The sequence below is a fragment of the Panthera pardus genome, unplaced genomic scaffold (genome assembly GCF_024362965.1).
Source record: "Panthera pardus isolate Hobbes unplaced genomic scaffold, ASM2436296v1 HiC_scaffold_12, whole genome shotgun sequence".
NCBI classification, from domain to species: Eukaryota; Metazoa; Chordata; class Mammalia; order Carnivora; family Felidae; genus Panthera; species Panthera pardus.
This window is the reverse complement of record NW_026526677.1, coordinates 50,705,505-50,729,744: the sequence shown is the minus strand read 5'-3', so window position 1 is coordinate 50,729,744 and position 24,240 is coordinate 50,705,505. Positions and strand designations below refer to the sequence as shown.

At 47.5% G+C, this 24,240-nt stretch overlaps 1 protein-coding gene across 14 annotated transcripts in view; it reads left to right on the top strand.

The window, feature by feature from the left end:
• Positions 1 to 24,240, top strand: part of PPFIBP2 (PPFIA binding protein 2) — a 143,374-nt gene that overhangs the window by 92,040 nt on the left and 27,094 nt on the right. For all 14 annotated transcript variants that reach the window (XM_019456183.2, XM_019456179.2, XM_019456181.2 and 11 more), the window contains 4 exons: positions 2,709 to 2,840; positions 16,257 to 16,349; positions 20,676 to 20,787; positions 23,151 to 23,212. In XM_019456183.2, coding sequence (XP_019311728.2) covers positions 2,709 to 2,840; positions 16,257 to 16,349; positions 20,676 to 20,787; positions 23,151 to 23,212 — 399 coding nt within the window. The remainder of the gene's footprint in view (positions 1 to 2,708; positions 2,841 to 16,256; positions 16,350 to 20,675; positions 20,788 to 23,150; positions 23,213 to 24,240) is intronic.

Here is a 24,240-nt window from a genome sequence, read left to right as displayed (position 1 = left end):
AATGAAAGGTAGAGGCATATGCTAATAGATATAATAGCTGGAATATAATCACTAATAACTGGAACTCCCACTTAGGATGTTAGTGTAACCAATTGGAACCCTGCCGTGACCAACTGGAACGGCTATTGGAACTTTAGTACAACCAATTAGAATATTATCCTTGTCAGTGGGAACACTGGTGTGACCAATTACAACCAGGCAACCTAAAATAGCTAGAGGGATTTTGGCAATAACAGAAGTGGAATAGATTCCTACTGTTCAGGAGAGATACATTCTGAGGCTTTTTTTGATCCCACCAAGGCGGCAGTATCGTGAATGTTGCTTAGCGGGCAAACTGCATGTAAGATATTCAAGCACTCAGTGGGCTGTGTTTTTAATAATCATATCCCTAGGCCTTGACTTCTGGTAGATACTTAAAAACATGTTGAGTAAATGATTGAAGTCTGGAATGGAATGGAACAACATTTTCTCAATTGTCCGTACTCTAAAGCAATTGTTGCTATCTGATTTATAGAATTACTTCTCTACCCCTTTGCATTGGTGGCTTGGAGAGCTCACGTACACAGTATAGTCCATCTCTAGCAACCCACAGAACTTTAGGGTAGGAGTTTTATACCAGCGGTGGCTCTGGCCTCAACTTCTTTTCCTGCCTGCTTTAACTTTTATGATTTTACATTTTAACTTAAATTGTCCATTATTCAAACCGCCTCAAGTCATTTGTGGAACAAAACAGGTAGATGAAAGGATGGAGAGAGAAACGTAGAATGAGGTGGTGGAACAGAGGGGAAGGTGAGGAAGGAAGAGAGAGGAGGTGGGAGTGAGTAGGTGGTATCAGAGAGGATTAGATCTTCAGAGAGCCTTCGCGCCAGGCCCTGGTAGAGAGTGTGTGCTCAACAAAATCTTAACAGTTTGAGTGGCTATTTCCTCACTCCGTGACTCCGTGAATATTTGTTGATTGGCTTTTTTTTCAGCAGGTATTTTTTTTCTTTTATTTTCCTTAAAATCCTTGGACTTCTTCCTCTGTTTGGGAAACCATGTGATACGTTAGACAGAAAAGAGTTTTGGAATCAAACAGACTTTGGTTTGCAAACTAACGCACTCTGCTGTTGTTGACTGGCATGTGTCTTTGGTCAAGACAAGGCCAGTCTCTGGGCCAGGTTAGTATTTACTGTCTATTACTCAGGTCAGGATAGTATTTACTGTCAAATCACCAGGAGGGTTTATTGAAAGCATGTATGTAAAGTACCCTGTGGGGTCTGGCACAGAGGAGGCACTCATTGAATCTGTGTGTCTTCTCTCCTTCCCCACCTCCACCATTATACACATTGATCTGGCTGACTACTCATGACCAAGTACGCTGCGGTTCTCGCATGGCAGGGTCGCTGCCTCTGTGCTCTAAGCTAGTTCAAGTCTAGCTGAAACAGGAAGAACTGTCCTCCTTTGCCCAGTGCTCAGTGAGTTCATTTTGCTGAACTTCTAGGTACCCGTCCCTTCAGATTAGCAGATGAAGAGTTTGTAGCCTGGCTTTCTGACACATTGAGGGGCTTGGCCTAGGGAATCATGTTTTCCTAGTTAAGATCTGTGTCCTGTGTGGTTTGGTTTGTAGTCTGAGGATGGTTCAGAATATGTGAAATCATAGCTATTGGTCAGAATGCTGATCACCATTCTTGTATGAGGGTTAGGTTGCCCAACTTAATATAGAAAGTTCATACTGAGATGGAATAGTGTATCTTTTCTGTCTGCTGATTTAGTTGGTCACTCTCCTGATGGCCATACTGTAGTCTCATTGCTGGAAACCGTGTCTCCCGTGTGCCAAGACTCTGGAGCTTATGGACCATGGCCTTTGGCCAATGGGGAAGTGTTGCCCCTGGACCAGAAATGTTCCTGGTTTTTGAGGTCCTTCAAAATCCCTAGTGGTTCCCAGCAGGTATTTTGTCAATCACCTTTGTTTTTTGTCTTATTTATGCTTATTAATTATATATATTAATGGCAGGTTGCCGTCTACTACTGTTCTTATTATGGCAGGGCAGGACTGATAACCTTCCTGAGTCTGGTCTTACAATAAGGGAAGAACAATTTTCTTACCTACATACCGTAGTGGCTAGAAAAGATCCATTATCACATAGGCTAGGAAAAGTCTGTATCACATAAACAGGATTCTGTCATTTAATAAATACTCATTGAATATCTGCTTTATGCTCTAGCTCCCTCCTAGGCTCCTTGCAGTGAGACCTTAAAAAGAAATTTGTTGAAAATGTGGGCTGAACATTGAGCCCAGGAGGTGATTTGGAATCCTTGGTTTTAAAAAAGATATTGTTAACGTAAGCCTGGGTTTGTTTGTGTTTTTTTGTTTGTTTTGGTTGAAAGGACCCGCTGCTTTGCATTGGAAATAGAGGTGGAGAAGTTTCGTTCTTTGAGCAAAACTGTCCCTTTTTCTGTACTTGGAAATAATGGCTTCTAATGGCAAACTTGTTTTTTGAGAGCTATAGTTCACATTGTTTCTCAGAGCACAGTGGGTGGTGCCAGGGGCTGTGCTCTCCCTGAGTGACCCAGTATCAGCTGAGACCTGTCCCTAATAGCCCTGTAGCTCATATGCAGCAGTCTCAGCTCTGTTGTCCAACAGAGTTTGCCTTGTATGCTCTGGATGGAGCTACAGCTGTCCTTGTTGCCATGGAGGCTCTGATTTTGACATCTGGTTTTGCTTGCAGGAGCTGCTAAGTCGCACATCTCTTGAGACCCAGAAGCTTGATCTGATGACTGAAGTTTCTGAGCTGAAACTCAAGCTGGTTGGCATGGAGAAGGAGCAGAGAGAGCAGGAGGAGAAGCAGAGAAAAGCAGAGGTGAGTGTGATAGACCAAATTCTGGGGGATCCATACAGTTCTAAACTCAAAGCAGAGGAAACTATCCTAATGTGGATTCAGGCCATCTGGTCAACCCCAAGCCTGGCAGCCACTGGGCGCCAGAAGCATCTATGCACTAGAGACACAATGATCTGTTAATACCAAGTTATCAGGTTTTGCTGTGGCTGCAGATTTCAGCAATGCCCAAACCACCCAGTTTTGGCTCTAAGGCTTTATCCTCCCTCAAGCTGCTGACAAGGATAGAAAGGGAAGCATTAGAGGGGGAAGGATCAGGCAAGATGTGAAGGGACCCAAGATGTCCTCTGTGAGAGCCAAGGTAATGAGGATATATCTGGGATGAAGTCAGCTGCCCAATAGGCCACCATCACTATATCCAAGGAGGCTGGAGACATTCTTTGATGTGCTTTTCATTGACCTAGATGGAACCCTTAGATTATGTTTCTTTTCTCCTGATAGGTTATAGGAGGAGGCCCATGTACAGGCCTTCTGTTAATGTTTTCCTGCATTGTTCCTGTTTTTGTTTTACACTCTATAATGCCATTGGCCAGAACATGCCAGACTCCTTTTTAGGATAAATGTTTTGTGTAAATTTTAGGCTCAGAGTTGCTTTTGTTGAGAAAGAACATCCTGTTTTAACCTTAGATAACCACCTTCCATATGTCTCTACCTACAAGTGCCCATATTTGCACCTGGCATGTAAGATGTAGAAGGAAGATAGGCTTTAGGTTTAGAAGCACATTGGTTCAATCACTAACCTAACTGCTTAATAGGTCTTTGAATTTCATTCAATAAGTTAGCTGCTTAATTTCTCGAGACTTTATTTATCTGTAAAGTAGGTAACTGTGTGAAGTCCAAATAAAAATCACAAAAGTCCCTATCATAGTGCCTGGCATCCTGTAGGTACTTGGTTCATATATGCTCCCTCGCAACATTTAGCTCTCTCCAAAATCTAAAAGTGGATATCATTCCTTTCTATTAAGCACCCCCATTATTGTGCACTGAAACCTGCCCTATTGCTGTGTTTACACAGTGGTAAATGCTGGTGATTGAGACACTTAAAATGGGTGGGCAATTCTGTGCATTGCTTTTGAGAAGCTGCTCATTGTAAGTAGAGGTGCCAAAAGATCTCTCCATGAACCTGAAGACCCTGTCTTGTAGTGATTAAGAGGGCGGGGCCTTGAATCAGATCTTCCAGCTGTAATGCAAGCTGAGCTGCTCATTAGCTTTGTCATTGTAGGCATAACACAACCTGTTTCTCCCTCTGTAAAGTGGAGATAGTAACACTTCCTATTTCCTGAGTGGTTTGGAGGAGGGAATGAGATAATTCATGTATAGTCCTTAGCATAGTGCTGGACACATAGTAACCGCTACCTTTTATCGATTACTTTCTGATTGTGTCACAAAGCATCCTGCAAATGGACATGTAGGTTAAGATACATTTATAAACTGCAAAGGTCCCGCAGAATGAAAGCTTATCTTTGTGAGGAGTTAGTTAAATAGAGTGCTTTAAAAAAAAAAAAATACAAAAAAACTTTTTTAGTGTTTATTTTTGAGAGATAGCGTGAGCAGGGGAGGGGCAGAGAGAGAGGGAGACACGGAATCCGAAGCAGCTTCCAGGCTCCGAGCTGTCAGCACAGAGCCCGATGCGGGGCTCGAACTCACAAACCACAGGACCATAACCTGAGCCGAAATCGGATGCTTAGCCAACTGAGCCACCCAGGCACCTCAAATACACTTTGCTTTTTAAATGTTCAGAAAGAAGCAACTGAATTTTCTCCAGGTTTGGAGTTGTGTTTTTACCAACGTCTCGAGGTGTGTGATGACATGGGAACATAGGTTAGGGCTCTGGGGGCAGAATTCAGTAAACTCGGAGACGCCTTGAAGTGATAGAGGCAAGTCAAAACCACTTAAATTAAAAAAAAAAAAAAAAAAAAAAAAGTATAGGTGGGAGAGTATTAGGTCACACAGCTTGAAGAGTCCAGAGTTTAAAGTCCAATATCACTAGATCCATGTGACCTCACAATGTCATTAAAAATCAGCCTTAGCGTATGTCTTCGTTCTGACTTAGCCTTATTGTCAAGAAGGGTCTCTGCACTACATCCTATCGGCCTGGAGACCTGGCAGAGAGAGCACCTTTTTCTCAAAGTTTCCAGCAAAAGCCTCGGGCTTGCATCTCCCTGGGCCATTTTGGATCACATGCCTGGTTCCGAACCAGCCAGCCACTAGGGAGCACATAGGTATGTGTGCGTGAATCTGTCTGGGAAAGAACGCAGAGTTAGTACCAACCTGAGCCAGCTCCGTTCCTTTCCAGGGAAGACAGGATGGAAAGGAGAGCTCCCAATTGTGGGCCAAGTACACCGAAAGCAGTCATTTTGCTGTTTGCTTTATTTTTCCTTTTCTGAGGGATTATGTTTCAATCTGAATTTTTTGTTTTTGTTTTCCATCAGGCTGTTCATGCATGAGGCAACATAGACCCTGAGCCGCTGGCTTCATTCCTACCAGATAATGGCCCTTCCCAGTTGCTAGTACAAACATTAAGTTTTTTTAAGGCTGTTCAAACCTGTGACACTCCATGCACAGCCACATGACCTGAAGTGCATTTCTCCTTCTTGTAATTGAACATAATCGTCGCTGGTATGCTTAGAGCCTCTGCCACTATTTGCAAATATGTGCAGCACCAGGGGCTTGAAACCATGGCGAGTACTGCTGTGGGGACTCCATTGTCATGTGTGTGGACGTGTGTGAGTGCAGCACTGAGCTAAGGTCACCAGGGGTTGTACTTCCGTGAACAAGGGGAATGCTGCTTCCCAGCCTGCATTGCTGCTGGGTTTTTTCCAGTGAATATACTTAGCCCAAGGCCTATTGCTTGTGGTTTGGAAAGGCAGGATCTTTCTCTGTTTTGTTTGTTTTCTAGGATAGCTGGATCTGAAATTTCCTCTATGTAGCTCAGGCTTTATCCTCAAATTCCATTTTATGTTTCAGTGAAAATTTAAAAAAAAAGAAAAAGAAAAAGGATACTGTTAACAAGAGCATTGCAGGCTGTTCTTTCTGTCGGACTCTGATCCCCCCAAAGCCTGTATCCTGCTGCCTGTAGAAAGTTATGGACGTGATTATACATGGTTGTCTATAAACCTAAGGACGTCAAGATGCAGGTTTCTTGTCAAATGGAGACCATCCTGACAGCCAGCCTCACTCAGGAGTCTGTCAGTGAGATGTGGGTGAATACTGGGTTTCCTGTTTACCTTTCCTCCTGAGCCTCTCGCAGTGGCTCCGGGTCATTCCAGGAGACCCAAGCTTAATCAGTTAGGTTTACTCCTGAGAAGCAGGACTGCAGAGGAGTGGCTGGCGCGGAAAGTAAATACGAGAATGAGGAGGATGGAATGTAAAAGATCCAGAGGCAGAGGAAAATGTCTGGGTGGCATATTATATCACAGGCACGTCCCTCAGAGGCGTCTTCCATGGAGAGGAGTCTGGTTTCCCCGAGCCCTGGGGATGGAGGGGGCCCCACAGCTGGATCTCTTTATGGGATTAAAGAGCTCTGCATGTAATAACTACAGCATCCTGTAAAGAAGGGAGCAGGGATCCAGCATGTCCTGGAAAGTGGTGTCCGTGCAGTTGATCAGGGTTATACACAGATATGAAGAAGAGAACCAGAAAGAGTCTTCAGGATTTCTGGCAGAAAACGGAGTGTCTTACAGCACGGGTGGTGCTGACTTCCTTCTTCCTTCCTGTGGTTATAGCACCTTGGAAGGGAAGGATTCTGATTTCTGAACTGGGGTAACCAGAATGATGGATATGGAGCACGGAGTGGAGACTGGGAAGATTGTGTTTGTTCAGAGAAGTCGACCGGGAGATTCTTACTGTTCTGTTGATTTTGTTTTACTTACTGATTTTTATTAGCCTAGGAAATCTCCAGCAGTTCAAAAATTAAGAGTTCGTAAAAGTATATGCAGCAAAAAGTCTCCTTCCATGCTCGCCCCTCAGGCCCACAGTCAGGAACCACCGTGACCAGTTTGTGTCCTCCCAGAGTTATCCGTGGACAAGCAAACTTATGTGGACAGATATATATGCACATATGCACACACATTCTTTCCCTCATTTTTGTGCAAATGCACACTATTCTAGACCTTCTAATGTAGCATGCTGGGAGTTTATTCACACCAAGTGCATTAAAAAAACTTATGATAGAAATACCTATTATTTCATTATCTGACCGTACCTTAATTTAGCCTGTCCTCTTTTGATGGACATGTAAGTGGTTTCCAAGTGTTTGCTACTTCCAATAATGCTGCTGTGAATGTTCTTGCACACGTGGGGATACTGAAGTGGAATCAATGGGCCGAATGGTACATGCAGTTGAAATTCTGACTGATATTTCCACTTTGTCTCGTGGAACGTAGAGGTTATGTTCCCATCAGTGATGTGTAAGAGTGCCGGGCCAGTATTAAGCAGAGCATAAAGGAGGGAGAGAAAGAACTAAGTAATATCGTGAACAAGTTTAACAGGTAGGAGGGAGTGGGAAAGACATGGTTATGGGAGGTGCCCCGTGGTTCACATAGAAAAGAACCGTAAAGAACTTTGATGGTTAGTGAATCAGGAGTCATAAAGCCAGCTAAGATTTCAACACAGAGTGGCATTTAGAGCCTCATTAATGTCACCTGGACTTTGTGATAGGGGACCCAAGAATGAGACACAGCTACAAAACCTACAGACATAGGTCTGCCCTATGGAGGAGAAACAGATCTGTTAAGAGGGGAGGTGAGCCAGCCCTGGAGAGAACGAAGTATAAAAGAAAGTTGAAATGCTGAGCCTGAGGATGAACATACTGGAAAATAACACGTGGGTTGGGAGAATAAGAGGGGAATGTCCCTGAAACATTGGGATGCACCACATAGTCACCCCAAGCAGAGGAAGAAAATAGATGCACTCCTGTTCAGATCCCCAGAAAGATGGAAGCAGACAAGGGGCTTAAATGGAAGGGCGCAGCAGTTTGGATGGTTCCTAAAAATCTCCTCCAGCTTAAAACCTAAGTATTTGAGAGGTTGGCTCTTGGTGCCCCACCCCCCTATTTGTTTCTACCCAGAGGACAGAGAAAGAAACTGGGAAACTGCTGCTCTGGCTGTAATGTTGAGACTAGTTTAGGAGGGAAAAGTGACAGGTACCTTGAGAGAGAGCGGCCATTCTGTGAGTCCATGACAGGGAGGGAGGGAAAGCCAGGCATGGCCAAGACTTTCATAAATCATACCTTGGAAAGTTCAGAAATAACATAGAAGGTGACTCAAGAATATTGAACTAAAAAATAATGTAACTCTGTGCAATGTCACAAATACTCCTGATAAAAAGGAGAAACTTGGAAGTACCCTGAGAGAAACTTGTTTTCAAAGGGGCTCGTATAAAAGAAAAGACAGGGGTGCCTGGGTGGCTCAGTCGGTTAAGCGTCCAACTTTAGCTCAGGTCATGATCTCGCGGTTCGTGAGTTCGAGCCCTGCGTTGGGCTCTATGCTGACCGCTCCGAGCCTGGAGCCTGCTTCGGATTCTGTGTCTCCTTCTCTCTCTACCCCTTGCCGGCGCTCTCTCTCTCTCTCTCTCTCTCTCTCACTCTCACTCTCACTCTCTCTCTCAAAAATAAATAAACATTAGAAAATAATAAAAAATAGAAAGGACTGAACAAAGTGCACCTGCACAAGTAACAGCAGCAGGGGCAAACCCTAAACAAAAGGACAATGCTGAGGACAGGAGAGAGACTTTTTGTTAAAGTTATGTTCTCCATAAGAAGATCAAAGAAAGAATGGGCTCTGTTCTGATGCCTCGGGCACAAAGAACTTAGGACAGTGGTCCCCAAACTGCTGGCTATAAGTGAATTTTAAGGTATCAGGGAAATCAGGTGAGTTGCTAGCAAACTAGAAGTGAACCGTTTTTGTGTTTGTTTGTTTTTTCCCCAGATGGCAAAGAAAGTTAGATGGGTTCCATAAAATTTAGTCTGTTGAGGCTGGGGCCAACCTTATGATGGTTTGTGGGAGGCCAGAAGATCAAGTAGGGATTGTGTTAAGAATGAGTTACATTGGGGTGCCTGGGTGGCTTAGTTAAGCGTCCAACTCTTGATTTTGGCCCATAGTTTCTGAGTTCAAGCCCCACATCGGGTTCTGTGCTCTCTCAGTGCAGAGTCTGCTTTGGACCTTTGTTTCCCTCTCCCTCTGCCCCTCTCTTGCTTGCAGACTCTCACTCTCTCAAAAATTAAAAACAAAAAAAATATAGTGAGTTACATCAGCTTGACCTCCTGTGTCTGGCTGGGAATGCATCAGTGGAATAGACCTGGTAAATGCACACTTCTGTGAGGCATTGCACAAACCCTGCTTGGGGAGTCTTGTGGATGAACTGGAGGAGTATAGGATGGATGCTAAGATGGGCATATTGGTACCCCCATGATAATAGCATCTATAGACCATCTCTAGGAAGGTTTATTGTAGAGGGTGAGAGTCCTCTGCCTTTACTCTTCCTACCAATTGAGCATTTTATTTTTATTTTTTTAATGTTTATTCATTTTTGAGACAGAGACAGAGTGTGAATAGGGAACCGTTAGTGAGAGACGGAGACAGAATCAGGCTCCAGGCTCTGAGCTTGTCAGCACAGAGCCCGACATGGGGCTGGAACCCACGAACTGTGAGATCATGACCTGAGCCGAAGTCGGACCCTAAACTGACTGAGCCACCTAGGCGCCCCTAATTGAGCATTTTTAATGTGTAATTTGGATGCTGATCTAGAAAATCATAAAGCAGTGATGACATGAAGCCAAAGAAAAATCAACTCGACCAGCCGGCATTGGGATCTATAAACCTACACAGACTTGAGCAATAGCTAGGTTCTCAGAAAAGGGGTAAAAGAGGTAAGAACATGAGTGGTGGAAAATCGCTAAAGGTAGGGAAGGAAACACTTCAAGAGGGAGGCAAGCAGTTTGAGGACAGGAGCACGCCTGTGATTTAAGCAGGAAGAGGGCCCTGGGGCCGTGAGGAAGAGCCCTGTCCCTCATCAGTCTTGGGGACAAAGCTGGTCTGCCTGGAGGCCACTTGTGCAGGGGGAGGGGAGGGAATGAATGCGATGATGAAATCAGGCAGCAAGTTTAGACTCCTCATTTGAGAGGTGTAACAATTGAGGGAAGCTTCTATAAGAGAGACAAGCAGGTCTGAAAACCAGCAAGGCCAGTGGACTTAGGGACTAAACGTTCTGGGAAAGAGTGGCCAATAAGGTGAGCATGCCAGAAGAGTGTGGAGCCGCTGGGCTTTTGTTGTTAGCCATCAATGTCACGTGGGCCTTAACTAGGTCACCATTGGGTGTTTTCTGTTCTCCCAGTTTGGTTCATTTCTTACGGATCAAACACCTGGTAAAGGAGCAGCAGTGGGGGAAGTGAACTCACATTTGTCGGATGCCTCCCGTGTGCCAGGCCCCGTGCCAGGTGCTTCACCTAAGGCTCACCTGGTTAACCCCTCGAGGTAACCTGATGAGATAGACCCTCATTCTACAAAAGTGAAAGGCAGTCTGTAGCTGCCTGCATGCTTCGACAGCATCATGCCTATGCCCGTCGTGGCTTAGTCGCCCATAACAGGCTGACCTCCCTCTCTGGGGACGTAAATGCCGATCTTTTACCTTGGGGGATTGCTTTTAGCTCTATCCTTGATTAACTGGCCATCCTTCCTTCCGGCCTGGGGCTCTTGGTCAGAGGATTAGATAATTTTTCTGTTAATTGCCCCCATGCTAATGAATTCCCAGCTAAATCTTCCCCTTTCCTTAGTATTGCTTTTATCCATACCTACCTTTCCTCCTCTCATGCCTACACGTTCTAAATCTGTACCCCCTTTTGTTTCGCTGCTATGTCTTTTGAGAGGGCAACCTTACCTACTTTACAAAGATCAAGACCATTGGAAAGATCTCTGTTAACTTGTTGTTGCTCATCTAGGGTCTACCTGAACCCCCGATACATGCTTTGTGCTTAGCTAACCCTATCCCCAACCCCCATCCCCTGCTGGGGCCTCCAATTCCAGCTCCTTTCCTCCCTCTTAATTCTTGCCACCCAGCAGGTATGCTAAGTATTTAAAGTACCAAAAGACTCTGAGACTTCTCAGATGAAAAAGCACGAACAAATTGAATGTGGACTGTCCTTGTTTAGCACCTTCCAACGGTGGCAAATTCACAACAGGAGATAGAGCTGGCCTGTGACGCCTAGTAGCTCAGGCCAGTCAGGCGTGAATCCTCTACCCTTGTCAGGCACGTGTGCTAAGCCAGCAGGGGGTTTGGAACCCAGTGGCACACAGAACAAAGGCCACGTCAGAGCCCGGTGTCTCCACTAGGACTGCAGTTGAGAACACAGACGGCAGGTATGGCCCCAGCCCATTGGTAAGTGGCCCATCAGGGTGCAGGGACCAGTAACAATGAAGCTGGGTAGAGATCTGAGGTCCAGGGCACTTAGGCCCAGAAAGGCCACCCTGACTTCACAACCCAATCCTCTCATCTTGGTAGGAAAATGCTATAAGACAGATGACCCTGGAGGAAGACAGCCTGGGCTGTCTGGGACAATTCAGGTGAGCTAGCTCAAAGGGTGAGTGGCTGGGAGGCCCCAGGCCTGCTGACGATGGCGAGGACTGCCCTGCAGCTCTGAGTCCAAATGGCATCACCAGACAGGAGGGCGGGCACCTTCGCCCAGCATCCTTTCAGCCCCGAGCTGCCGCTCAGACCCCGTTTCCCTTCTACACTGGAGAAGGGGATGTACAAAACAAGGTATGAGATGGGAGTTTTTCTTCTTAGACCCCGCTGTCACTAGTGGGGATGGGCAATTTCTTCCCAGCGTGCCTGGGCAGTCCCCACAGTGCCAGTGGCTGACCCCAGTACCAGATGCTGGTGTTTAGAATATCAGTAAAGGTGGGCAGGGAGGCCTGACAGGTTCATTGGCTGCCACCCTGTCCACCCAGGTCTCTGTTCCACTCTGTTGTGATGTTTCCTTAAGTCCGCATCCCTGCCCCATGGGCTGCTCATAGTTTCCCTCAGCCTTTCCAGTTTCTGGCTGCCACAAGCAGCACTGTCGTGAGCTGTGTTACCCAGGCGTGTGGCAGTCTCTTCTCCATTCCCACCTTCAGGCAAGGGGTCTGGAGGTGTCTGCTTGACATCACCTAGACTCGTGCCGCCCCTTCCTCTTGACCCACACAGAACTAGCCACTCACTACTCCCTGGAAACCCCATGGTTTTCAGGATGGTGACACTCACAGACTGTCATGGTTACGTGTGTGCCTCTACACGGTGACTAAATGTCTAGGGAGTAGAAAAGGGAGATCCCAGCAGACCTGTGGGTGACAGGGGTTCAGAACTGAGTAGGCATGAATTCCAGGGGCTGCAGCTTTTCAAAGTGGCCATATAAGGGCCAAGATGTTCTCTAGGCTACAGAGGAAGTCTGGTTTGGAATGGTAAGTGAAGGAGTAAGGTCTGGTATGGGCGTGAGGGAGAGTTTAGAGTTGGGGACGTACCAGCGTGTGCGAGCGTGGTATATGCCACACGTCACCGCGTGGGTGTTGGTGTGTTTGGGGGGTGGGAGAGGGGCAGCTATACCTGGGCGTGTGTAAGAGGGGTCGTGTCTGTGCGCCTGTCTCTGCTGCTGCCACCTGGCCGGGTGCCTCATTGGTGTGCAAGGATGCCCCCACCGCACCCCCACTGCGTGGCACAGAGGAGCTGCTGGGGGTTTGCTCAGACTGCAGGACCACCCCATAGAGGGGGCGGGTTCAGGAAAAATACCAGGTCTTTTGGTTCCCGTGAAGAAAGTGGGCGGTCACCTCTGGGTCGCCCCCTGCAGCTCGCCCCCTGCATGCTTCCTTCTCTCTGGGCCGCTCTCCTGGGGAGCTTTGTGTCTGAGAGCTGACTGACCCTGAGTGCTCTTTTCTCCTCTCTCTTCCTTCCTGCAGTCGGTTCTGAATGTGATCAGTGAGCTGCAGGAGCAGATGTGTAGGCTGCAGCTGGACATCCACAGGCAGATTCAAGAGCGCCTCTTACTCAGTAGGGGCTGCCCTGAGGAGGTGGCGGCTGGTGACGGCGCAGCCGAGCCCTCGCCCTGCAGCCAGGACTGTGCCTATTGGGAGGGGTCACCTGTAGGAACCACACTTAAGTATATCAGAGCATGCGTGTGGGGGCATTTCACTGGTGGAGGGGCTGGGCTTTCTCCTAACCACAAGTGAGTGCAGTGGCTTAACACGGCTCTATTGTTACTTCCGGGCAGAGCTTGGGACTGGTGCACTCCCCTCAGGGTCTGAGCTGAGCTCTGCCACCCTCAGAGAGCAGGGTCTGAGCGGGTGAGGCCAACCCTTGGCCAGGTGGTGGCACCGGCCTTCCTCAGGGCTGGGAATGAGGTGTGTCAGGTGCCCTGAGGGACGGGCATTCATGCAAAAGGAAGCCTCAGGATTCCCCTTCCCAGGTGTGACTCAGGCGCTGATTCTCCTCCTGGGCTGGGAGATTAAATGAAGTTTTATCTCGTGTGATTTTTATTTTCTTTTTTAAAGAAAAAATAGCATCATGAGAGAATCCTTTCAAGTTTATTTTTAAGGAAGTTAATCCCTAGTGAGAAAATAGAACACCAGTTTCCTTTTGCTATGACAGTTAGGTCATCATCTGAATTTCTAGGAAAAATTCCCCACCTGATCGCATTAGAGGGATTTCATGACCTCTGGACCCTATGGGGTATACCTGACTGGTGTTCTGGACTTGTCCCCTCATCCTGGTGGGGCCGGGGCCTGCGTGACCTGACTGGACCTGGTGATGGCAGTTGCACAGAGAGGAGTCTGTGCCTCTGAGACCTCCTGTCGAAGAGGACTTGGAAGCCTGAAGGAAGGTCAAGGTCATAGTAGCTGTGAACATTACAGAGGGTCTGCCTCAGCTCTGTGGGAAATTATCACAACCCATACTCAACCGTGGAACATGCTGAAACTCTACCCAGAATCAGACATTAGAGGGGGAGCTTGGAGGCAGGTGGGGGTTGAGGTGGGGAGATTTCCTCCTACATTAAATGATAAGGGGGAGAAATGAGAGCCCAGAGGTAAATGTGGATTTGAATAGAGAAGTCCTGGGAGTGCCCCATGTTGAGTGGGTCAATCCAGAAAGACGTCTAAAAGAGGCTAATGTTTGTACTAGTGTTTATAGCCGATGATGGGCAACACAGACAACCTTGAAAGAGGAGGATGTGCCAAAGGTCATCAGAGCCTGGCCGTCATCATGCTCTGTGTCTCCATGGTGGCAGCCTCTCAGGCAGGGCCGGAAACATTCTCAGAAAACCATCCTGGGTCGGCTGGAAGTCCCACCAGGCCTTAAAATCTAATGCTGCAGGTCATGGGTACAATGACCTTAGCTTCGAAGACATTTTTAAAAAGAGGCATCAATAAATGTTTACCTTGGCTGTAAGAAAATCTTAGTGGATTACCCTACAAAGTTCAAGTGTAAGCAGTGGAACTTTCTGGCAGACTATCTCAGAACACAAAGAGCTCCAGGTCAGTTAAGCGATGAACTGAATTTCACGTGTTCGTTCATTGGGAAATAATACATACCTACCATGTGCCAGTGGTGAGCAAAGCACGTTCGGAGTTACCCAAACCCCTCCTGGAGTTCACACAGGAGGAGAACCAGCCATTAGCGATCAGACCAGTAAGTATCTAATTGCCGGTGACGTAGGAGAGATACAGGGTGCCACACCAGAAAGGATATACTCTGCCACACCCGAATATGGTGTACAGGTTGGGATAGCTTTGCTGAGGAGGCCTGAGGAAGGATCGGTGGGAATTCACCTGGCAGACTGCTCCAGACAAGAGGGAGCGGTGTGTGTAAAGGCCCAAGTAGACGAGGAACTAAAAAGTATCCAGTTTGGTTGGTGCATCACTGGGGGGAGAGAGTAATCCAAGAGGCAGGCAGGGCACCGGGTCAGGCCAGGCAGTGCTGGTGAGAGCATATGAGTTTTGAGGAGCAGAGGAGCACCAGGATCAGATTTATCCTTTAATTGTGTTGTTCCCCTGGATGCCGCGGGGGACAGTGGCTTTAAGAAGGGCAAGACGACAGACGAGCAACCCCTGGAGAGACTGCCCGGCCTGTTGGCATGAACTGCTAGATCAGAGTAGTGGTGGTTGAGTTGGAGAGAAAGGAGAGATCCATTTCCTTGGAGATAGACTTAACAAGCCTTGGGGGTAGATTGCATCTGTTGGGGAGAGGGAGATGCCAAGGATGGACCCCAGGTTTCTGGCACAGGGAGGTAGGTGGATGGAGCTGCCATTTAGTGAGGTTGGAATGTCTAAAAGGGGGAATTAAGTGTTCCACTTGGGCCATGACAGTCGTGAGATGCCTGCCTAGAGGTGTTAGGTCGGGAATCTGTGGGGATCTGGAGTTCAGAAGTCTGGAAGTGATCACATACACATTAATTTTTCTGATACGAGCCAGTTGGCAGGACCAATTATCCATCAAAGGAAACCTGGTTTGGGACAAGGGTGCTCAGTGGTGTCGTCTTTGCTGAAAGAGTAGTTTAGGGAGCAAGGTCCCTGTAGTTGGAAGAAACAAACCTGACTTCCAACTCACCCCGGGCAAGTTGGTCAACCATCCCTTCCTCACTCAGCAACTTTCAGTGGCTCCCTACTGCCAAAGAATGGCCTCAGAGCTCTTTGTATTTTCATCCAAAGCCTTTCTGGTAGGGCTGCACCTTACTTTCTGGCCTTACCTCCCACTCATGCCACCTGTCCTCTGCCCTAGCCCAACAGACTGTCTCCCTTTGTGCCTCCTGCATCCACCCTCTGCCGGTCTGCCTTCTCATTCCCTCCTTTCTTCAAGCCGACCCCCGCCCCTGGCCCAGAGCACTCTGTATTTGGCATTTGTTATCTTAGTGTTTTCTGTCCTGCTGGCTGCCCCTTCTTCTCTGGAGCCTTCCAGGATCACACACCCCTCTTGGGGTTCCTTGCCCCACGCCCCAGCACAAAGAGGTGCGTCCACCTAGCCTGCTTCCTGCTACTTTGTCTGTAAGAAGCTGCTTCATTTTTGTATCTCTGTTCCTCTGGCTCCCAAGTCCTATTTGTCCTGCACCTCCACATTTGTGCATGATTTGGGCACACCCCACAGAGGACATGGATGTCAGAAACGGGCAGGCAGAACTAGTTCTAAAGAAAAAAAAAACAAAGTTTTCTCTTCTTATGCCTGCAAGCCCTGGCTTCTGTTTTCGAATGGCCCACAGCTTTTCCTGAAACAGGACCATGTTTAAGGATTTGAGCTGCAGTGTTGAACATGACCCTGGATCTCTTGCCCCTGGTATCCCCTGCATGAGCCTAACCAGGGTTATCCAGGGAACATCATGCTCTGTAACCATCAGAACTTTGTTTTTGTCCCTTATCCTTCTAGGAGTTACTGCAAGAGCTCAGGCACCTCAAAATCAAGGTAGAAGAGTTGGAGAATGAACGGAATCAGTATGAGTGGAAGCTGAAGGCCACTAAGGTAAAAGGCAGTTCTAATATTTATGGAGAGGTGCTGAGGCCCGGTGGGGAGGGTCTGTGTTCAAGCTCCGGATCTGAGCTGGAGAAGTGCAGATTGACCCTACTGTGTGCACACGCAATAGTGCGCAGATTGTGCAAGTAGATAGCTTTGATCTGGGAAGGCTCTTCTCCTAGGGAAAGCCCCCTGCGATCATGCACTGCTGGAATAGCTGAGCTCCTTCGTCTTGCTGTGTCCTGTGGCACCCCTAGCCTGACATGGGACCAGTAAGGGGCTGTGAGCAAGTGAGAAGTCTTAAGGCAGATGAACGTCGATGTTACCTCGGCTGCATCACTTTAAATTTAGCGGTCCCTTTTAATAACTAGTTGGTTTAAATAGGCATGCTGTATTTTAGCATTGAATGCACTCCACTGCTTTGTTGTTTTAACTAAACCTTGTTTCTATTGAAGTGGGGAGTTCAGCAGCCTGGGCTGGGGAAGGAATAGCCCTGGAGGAGCATTCTTGCCTGCGGGAGCCTGGCCCAGGCAGCCCCCTGAAAGCACACCTGCTATTTGACTAAGGCCTCTGTAGCGCCACCCAGAGGTGTTAACTAGATTTTCATTTTTATTTCTTACTAGGGTTTTAAAAAGTACTTAAGAGTTTTCCTAATTTCTGGTTATACTTGTATTTTTTTCTGTAAGTTAACTTTTAATGATTATGAAAACAATACTCATCACAGAGAATCTTTAAACCATAAAAAAATGGATAAAAGTCACTCTTATACCACCTAGGAGCTACCACTATTAATATTTCCTTCTAGGAATTTCTCTTTTGGGGGAATCTCGCTCGCTCTTTCTCCAATTTCTAGTGTTGATAATTTATATGCAATTTATGTCATGCTCTTAAAACTCTGAACATGATATTGATATCTGTATAATTGCTTGTATAAAATGATTTTCTTAACCGTTTTACCAACGAGGAAGCCGAGGTACAGAGCAGTTCAGTAACTTTCCCGAGATCTTACCAAGTCAGCACCAACCTAGGCAATCCCAGCACATTTGTCTCCAGCCCTGTTTCTATCTAAGTGCACCCTTGTGTGTACTGTGCTGTACCTGTTCCAGCAGCAGTGATTTTCTCAAATAGCTCAGAGCCTTCTGTCACAGAATTCCACTCAGGCGAGTCCTGTCTTGGGGAAGCCTTTGAAGTTGTACAACCATGTATTATAAAACCAAGCAACTCTTTTTAGGTCACCTGAGCTCTTTGCCTTGGCATAGAGACCTTTGAGATACTACAGGTTACTCAGTAACTATTGGGTAAGGGCATCTCCCATGTGCCAGAATGCATCAAGCTCTTTGCCCACATTTTCTCATTTGATCCGTAAAAATAACCTAGTGAGGTCTGTTGATTTATTATCCCCATTTCAGTGGCTAGAAAACCAAAGCCCAAGGTGGCCAAGGTGAGGTCCAGACCTGGATCTGTGTCATTCCAAAATCCATGCTCTTTTTCTTATAAAATCCTGATTCCCTGCAAGTAAAAGCCTGTACTACTCTTGAAAGTTCTTTAGTCTTCTGCATAAAGCTTGTCAGCCCCTGAAGGCGACTCATCTTCCAGGGCAGCAATCAGGGGTGATCCCTGGGTTTAACGAAGCTGAGTACTTGCAGGGAGCTGGAGCACCCCTCTGCCTGGCACCAGCCCGCACACCTTTGCCTCAGACCTCTGGCCACACAGCTCCAGCCTCTGTGGCCATGGCAGTGGCATCCTTTGCCCTCGTGGTCAGGTAGAGGGCTTGTAGCCTGTTGCAGACTTCCCAGCTATGGGCACAGGTACTATGCTAAGCACAGCAGAGCACCTGTCATTTCTGGCCTATTCTCTGGAAATTGACACCTGGCAGCTGGGACTCAGCCACTTAGTTGTTGGGGTTTTTTTTAATTTTTTAAAATTATTTTTATGTTTTATTTTTTGAGAGAGAGAAAGAGACAGTACATGATCAGGGGACAGGTAGAAAGAGAGGGAGACACAGAATCCGAAGCAGGCTCCAGACTCTGAGCTGTCAGCACAGAGCTCCACACGGGGCTCAAACTCATGAACCCGTGAGATTATGACCTGAGCCGAAGTTGGCGTTCAACAGACTGAGCCACCCAGGCGCCTCTAGTCTACAGAGCTTTAAATAGATGATCTCACCCAGAGGCAGGCTTCAGAGACAGGGGACCTCATTGTGCTGGGCTCTGCCTCACCCATATCACTGAGATCCTCTGTGGGTCCCAGAGACCAGCATCAGGCATGCAGATTCCTAACAGAGACCAGCTCTCACTCGGTCTGCAAAGAAAGGGAAAAATGGTCGTGGAAGGTCCAAGAAAGGTTAGGAGAAGATCTTCTAAGAATAGTATGGTCCTTGTAGAGATAAGAGGCATTTGGACCGAAAGGCTCAAGGCTAAGGTATTCAGAAGCCACCGAGGCTGTTAGTTGTAGGCCCGCAAGCACCGAGGCCCTGAGTGAGCTAGGGGACAGTGCTGCGTGGCTGTAGGTCTCAGCTAGCAGCTTGCCACCGCTGGGCTTGCTCTCTGGCCTCTCTGGGTAGATGCCACAGAGCAGAGGGGCAGGGCTCCATAGGGCACTTCAGAAGAAGGAGAGCCTACCCCTTGCTGCCTCTTTTTTTCTTTACGTGGCCCTCTCTTTTCCCATTTGAGGGATGTTAGGGAAGGTTCTTTCAGAACGCCTAAGGTGGGCTCAGGGAGCTCTCGGCCCATAATAGTAGCCTTCATCTGTGCTGTTGATTCAGAAGCTGGCTCCCGAGCAGGTGGGGTTTGTGTCCTGGTCACTAAGTGGCCCTGTGACTTGGGCATCGCATCCTGCACTCTTCCTGGTGTCTCCCCGGTAGCGACACGCAGTGATGTTGCTTCCTCCTATGGGCTCCTGTGAGGATTGAGTGAGGTTGGACGTAAGAAATCAGTGAGCACTGGGTCAGAGGCAGAGTGGACGCTCAGTCAGTGTGCCTGAAACTGAACGCAAGGCCTGTTGGCAGAGGAGCCACCAAGAGTCTCAGTGCTCATTTTCGGTTACTTGAAACTATTCGAAAGTTAGCTCTGGCGTCCCCATTCTATGACCTTGAGGAAAGAAGGGGGGATGTGATTGGGCTACCACATGGGGAGGGATGGCCAGAGTACAGGCCTTTGCTGTATGTTGGCTGGCTCCTGAGTTGGTCCTCTCCCCCTTTCTTTGTCTGGTTTGATGCTCAGAGAACTACCTGGTTACCCTTAGGAAAGGAATAAGACGAGAGAAGCAAGAGTAGCAGCATTTATTGAGCCCTTACTGTGTAACAAGTATTAGGCTAAGTTGTCCGTGACCATTATCTTATTTAATCCTCCCCACAGCCCTTTGAGGTCAATGCTGTTTTCCCCATTTTAGAGATGAAGCAAGACTCAGAAGTTAACTCAGAAAGGTTAACTTGCCTAAGGTCCTCCAACTAGGAAATGAGGGAATCCAAGTTTGTTTGGCTCCAAAGCCAGTGTGGCCCCTGGGATGGGACCTACACGGTTCTGATCTTCTCACAAGCGTGGGAAGGCGTGGACAGTCACACCTACTGTTACATGTGAGATTTAACCTGCGGTGCTTAGTAGAGGTGTGTGAAGCACCTAGCACAACTGCCCGTGCATGTCTACATATAAATGTATGTATCACATCTGTGGCTGTACTTACATACTTTATTTGCAAAAGCGTATCTGCTCAGCACATCTGAACGCTTGTATAGAGGTACATACGGGTGAGCGTGCATAGGTGCTCATATGGAGGCTGGGCAGAGGCCGTGGCTGTGCATGAAGAGAGTACATGAGGGAGGTACTCTTGGCTCACTCTTTGTCTACCTACCAGTAGTGATTTGATTGCCACTATGTTTCCTGTATGGGTGTGGATAAATGAAAGATGCATGCACTCGTTGCAATGATGTACATCTGTGCTGTTGCATGAATCCCCTGAGAGAAGGAAGTCCACATCCGGAAAGAGAATGTGCATCAGCAGCTCTCCCATTGAACACAGTCCCAGCGCCTCGGGCCTCAGGGGCGACTGGGCCTCAGAGGCAGGGGAGGTAAGAGCCTGGTCAGGTAGAAGGATGCAGGTGACCAGCGGGAGCTGAGGGCAGGGCCGGATTGGCCAGGGAGAATGAGTTTAGTCTGAAGAGCCCCATGTGGTGGGGACAGCGGTAAGCACCTCTAACTGCTCACCTCTGGCGCCTCTGCCCCTGACTTCCCAGCATGTTCTGGGACCCACTCGTCCCGGGCTATGAATGACTTGAGGTACTTCATCACAGTCTGGTAGTCCCTCTGAGCTGGTGGGGATCCTCTGTTGCTCTTTCAGGCTGAGGTAGCCCAGCTGCAAGAGCAGGTGGCCCTGAAGGATGCAGAAATTGAGCGCCTGCACAGCCAGCTCTCCCGGACTGCAGCCCTACACAGCGACCACGCAGAAAAAGGTAACTGGCTTGACTGGGAGAGAGTTGCCCCTGGGCCCTCTGGGCATGTGTGTCTATGGATGATTATGTGTGTGCCTATGTGAGTAGGCTTACTGATGTGCACATATGTCCCGTGTGTGCAAACACGTCCAAGTGAACAGATACATGCGTGAGTGTGCGTGAAAGGGCCTAGAAAGCACAGTTCTACTGTGGAACCATTGCCATGAGCCCCTCCCCTGTCCAGAAGACTTCACCCTGAAGGCTTCTCCCACATGTAGTCTGATCATTAAGCTCTGGAGCTTTTCTTTGCACTTGACTGGAAGGACTTGTCTTTGTGTCATTCCCACAGGGGAGGCTTTATTTAGCAATCCATTCACTCCTTGAATGGATACCTGCTTGATTCTCATACAAGGCACCGAGGATACAGAAACAAATCCATTAGTTCTCATCTTTAGATCTCAACTTAAATGTTACCTCTCAGAAAGGCCTTTTCTGGCTACCTTACCTCAACCAGATGCCCCCAGTCCTATTTTTCTCTAGCTCAGCATTCTTTTTGTTTCCCTCATAGCACTTAAAACTCATCAGGGTTGCATTTGGGGAGGTCTCTGGATAGATTGTTGTCCTCACTGTGGGGCAAGAATTGTGTCTGTCCTCTTTGAGACCATATCCACAGAACTTCACACAGCATTCAGCCATGGTAGGCTCCTAAGAAATACTGGGTAAGTGAAAGGATGGTGAATGGTCCCTCATCAGTTCCAAGTCTGCTGATTCAAAAGAGGATGAATCCTCAAATACTCTTATTAACACATATTTAATATTTAAGGCTATCCACCTTGTATTCAAAATGATCACATACCTTCCTCTTCCCATGAGGCTGCAGAATGATGCTGGAGGAGGTCCTGTAGCCCTATGGATTGGCCTTACTACCGGGTCCCCTCTCAGCCTCAGCACTGCTTAGCTTGGGTCCCTGGCTGGGGTGGGAAGCTATGCAGCATGAAACGGTGGCTTAAGCTGGAGAAGAAAATTAGTGACCAATATGTTCATGCCTCCCCTAGTCTTTCTCAGTGTCTTCTTAAGCCTTTGAGTGTGTCACCTACCTGCCATGGCTCAAGGTGGATGCTGGGGCCCCCTAACATATCCCAGACTCTCTGTGATGCTTAATCTGGACAGAGTGCTTTCTGTGCCTTGATCCTAGGCCAGGTAGCCTTCCCCCTCCACACTATGCTTCTCTGGAGTCCAGGCCTTCTGATCCATCATCCGGTAACTCTTGGAGCCGGTCCTTTGGTCATTTGCTGCTCAGGTTGGGTCCTGCCCAAAGCACTGAGGTTTGCCACTCTTCATATGAAGCTTACCACCCTCGTCCCACAGACGGGGCTGTGGGGTTGCTCTTCAGCTGCCAAGAGCCTAAGATAGTGAACGGGCACTCTGTATTGTCCTCTGAAAATGAATCCCTATGACTATTTACACAAGTCTACTCTTCCTATTCTTGTTGCAAATGGGATGCCTATATTTTGGTTCCCTTGTCTCCTGGACTTTTCTCATATAGACACCCCCTCTTCCTTTTGTAATAATCAGTTTAGGAATGGGGATAGGTCCTTGTTTTGAATATTCCACTATGTGCCACTCCCTAGACCTAAATATGTAGCAGACTGACCTCCAGCTCCCTTAGGCATTGGCCTTTGACCTCGTCCTTCAGACCAGTTTGGGAAGAAATCAAGAGCCCCTATTAGGTCCAGAGTGAGAGCAGGCCTTAGGTTGCCCACCACAGACTGACACAAGTGCCTGGGCCCATAGAGATATTCTGTGGGTTTCTGAAATAAGATAGTTTTCCTTAACTGTAGAATTTGTTTTAATATATTTATAGATGTGTCTAAATATTCTTTAGTCAATTCTGACTATAGCATTTTAAATTAAGCCAAGTACCCAGCTCTTTTACATAATCATTCTTTTCTTCATTCAGCTGTAGACTTTTTTTTTCTTTCTTATTTTAAATTCTCCTTTGCTACAATCCATGGGACTGTATTATTTTTCTCTAAAACTAGCTAGCAGCCCAGGTACATACCCACTCAAGTAATAATGTCTGTATTCTTCTGAGATGTTGGTTTTGAAAGGTTTTTGGGTTCTTTTGTGTCAACTTCGAGTAAATGGAATTTGTATTTTCCCCACTAATTTCTACAAAGAGAACATGAGAGATTGGGTTTGTGCATTCATTTAGTAATCCAACAAATATTTAATGAGAATGACTACACCAGACACCGTCATGGGCTCTTAAAGAAGTAAAGGAGCCCACATGCAATTCATTCACAAGGGAATTCTTAGCAGCTTAGCATGTGGGGATGGCTGTCTGTGTGTAAATAATTCTCCCTACACCTAAATTCTTTCAGACCAAGAAATTCAACGTCTGAAAATGGGGATGGAAACTTTGCTTGTTGCCAATGAAGATAAGGTAAGATGGTCCATCAAGGCAGCCCTATTCTTCCTCTGCTAACAGGCTGTTTCGTCCCTACTGGTCTCTGATATTCTGGGCAGGGTCATGCCCATCAGGCCAGTGACCCAGGGATGTGTCAGGAGAATGGCTTCTGCCTTTTGGAGACTGAGCCTCAGCCGTTTGTTTTTGGCTTTGATGCCTGGGGACTTTGCCTAAGCGAAATCTCCCAAATGCAGAATAAAGTCATGCCTGTTCGTGCTGGTGCAGGGGGAAAAAAAAAATACCCCTGTGGTTACTGCCAAATGCCATAACTGCTGCTTAGACTCTTGGCAAAACTTGAGAGCAGTCCACCAATCTCCTATGCACACAATCTGGTGACAGACCCGTCACGGAGACACTAGGCAGCACGTGATGTGTTTACCCCACCGCCTTCCATTCTTCACATCTGATTGCCTGCGTAATCCTAGAGTGGCCACCTCTGTAATTATAGAGCACTTACCTGGGATGGCCATCACCTCTGAGGATCACAACCCTGCATTTTACAGATAAAGAAACTGACCTTCAAAGTGCTTGAGTAGTTTTGTCCAAGGTTCGTTAACAGTAGGTAGTGGAGCCAGGGTTCCCACCCAGGTCTGTCTAATGCCCAAATCTTCGTGGCCTCCCAAGTCCCCAGGCCTTTGCTGAAAGAACTGATCTCCTCTGGTAATTTCTTCACCTGTTGTGCAAGGAATCTCGGGCTCCTAAGGAACAGGTTGAGGGTATTGGGGATAAATAGGACAGCTTTATTTTAATCTTTCTTTGTATGTAGCTCCAGAGGACAGCATTCGATCCAGGAGACAGATTCCAAAAGCTACCTCAGGAGGGTAGGGAGATAGTGCGTTTCCTGCCTCTGAAATGTTTAAGCCCCTCGAAGGCTGTGTCTGGAAGGGATTGTTTTACAGCTAGGGATTGGACTCCTAGCCTTTGGGTAGAGGCAAGAATGTTTGCAGCTGCCTAGGGGGCAGACCACTGGGAACCCAGGCTCTGTGGGAAGGAGGCTGGACACT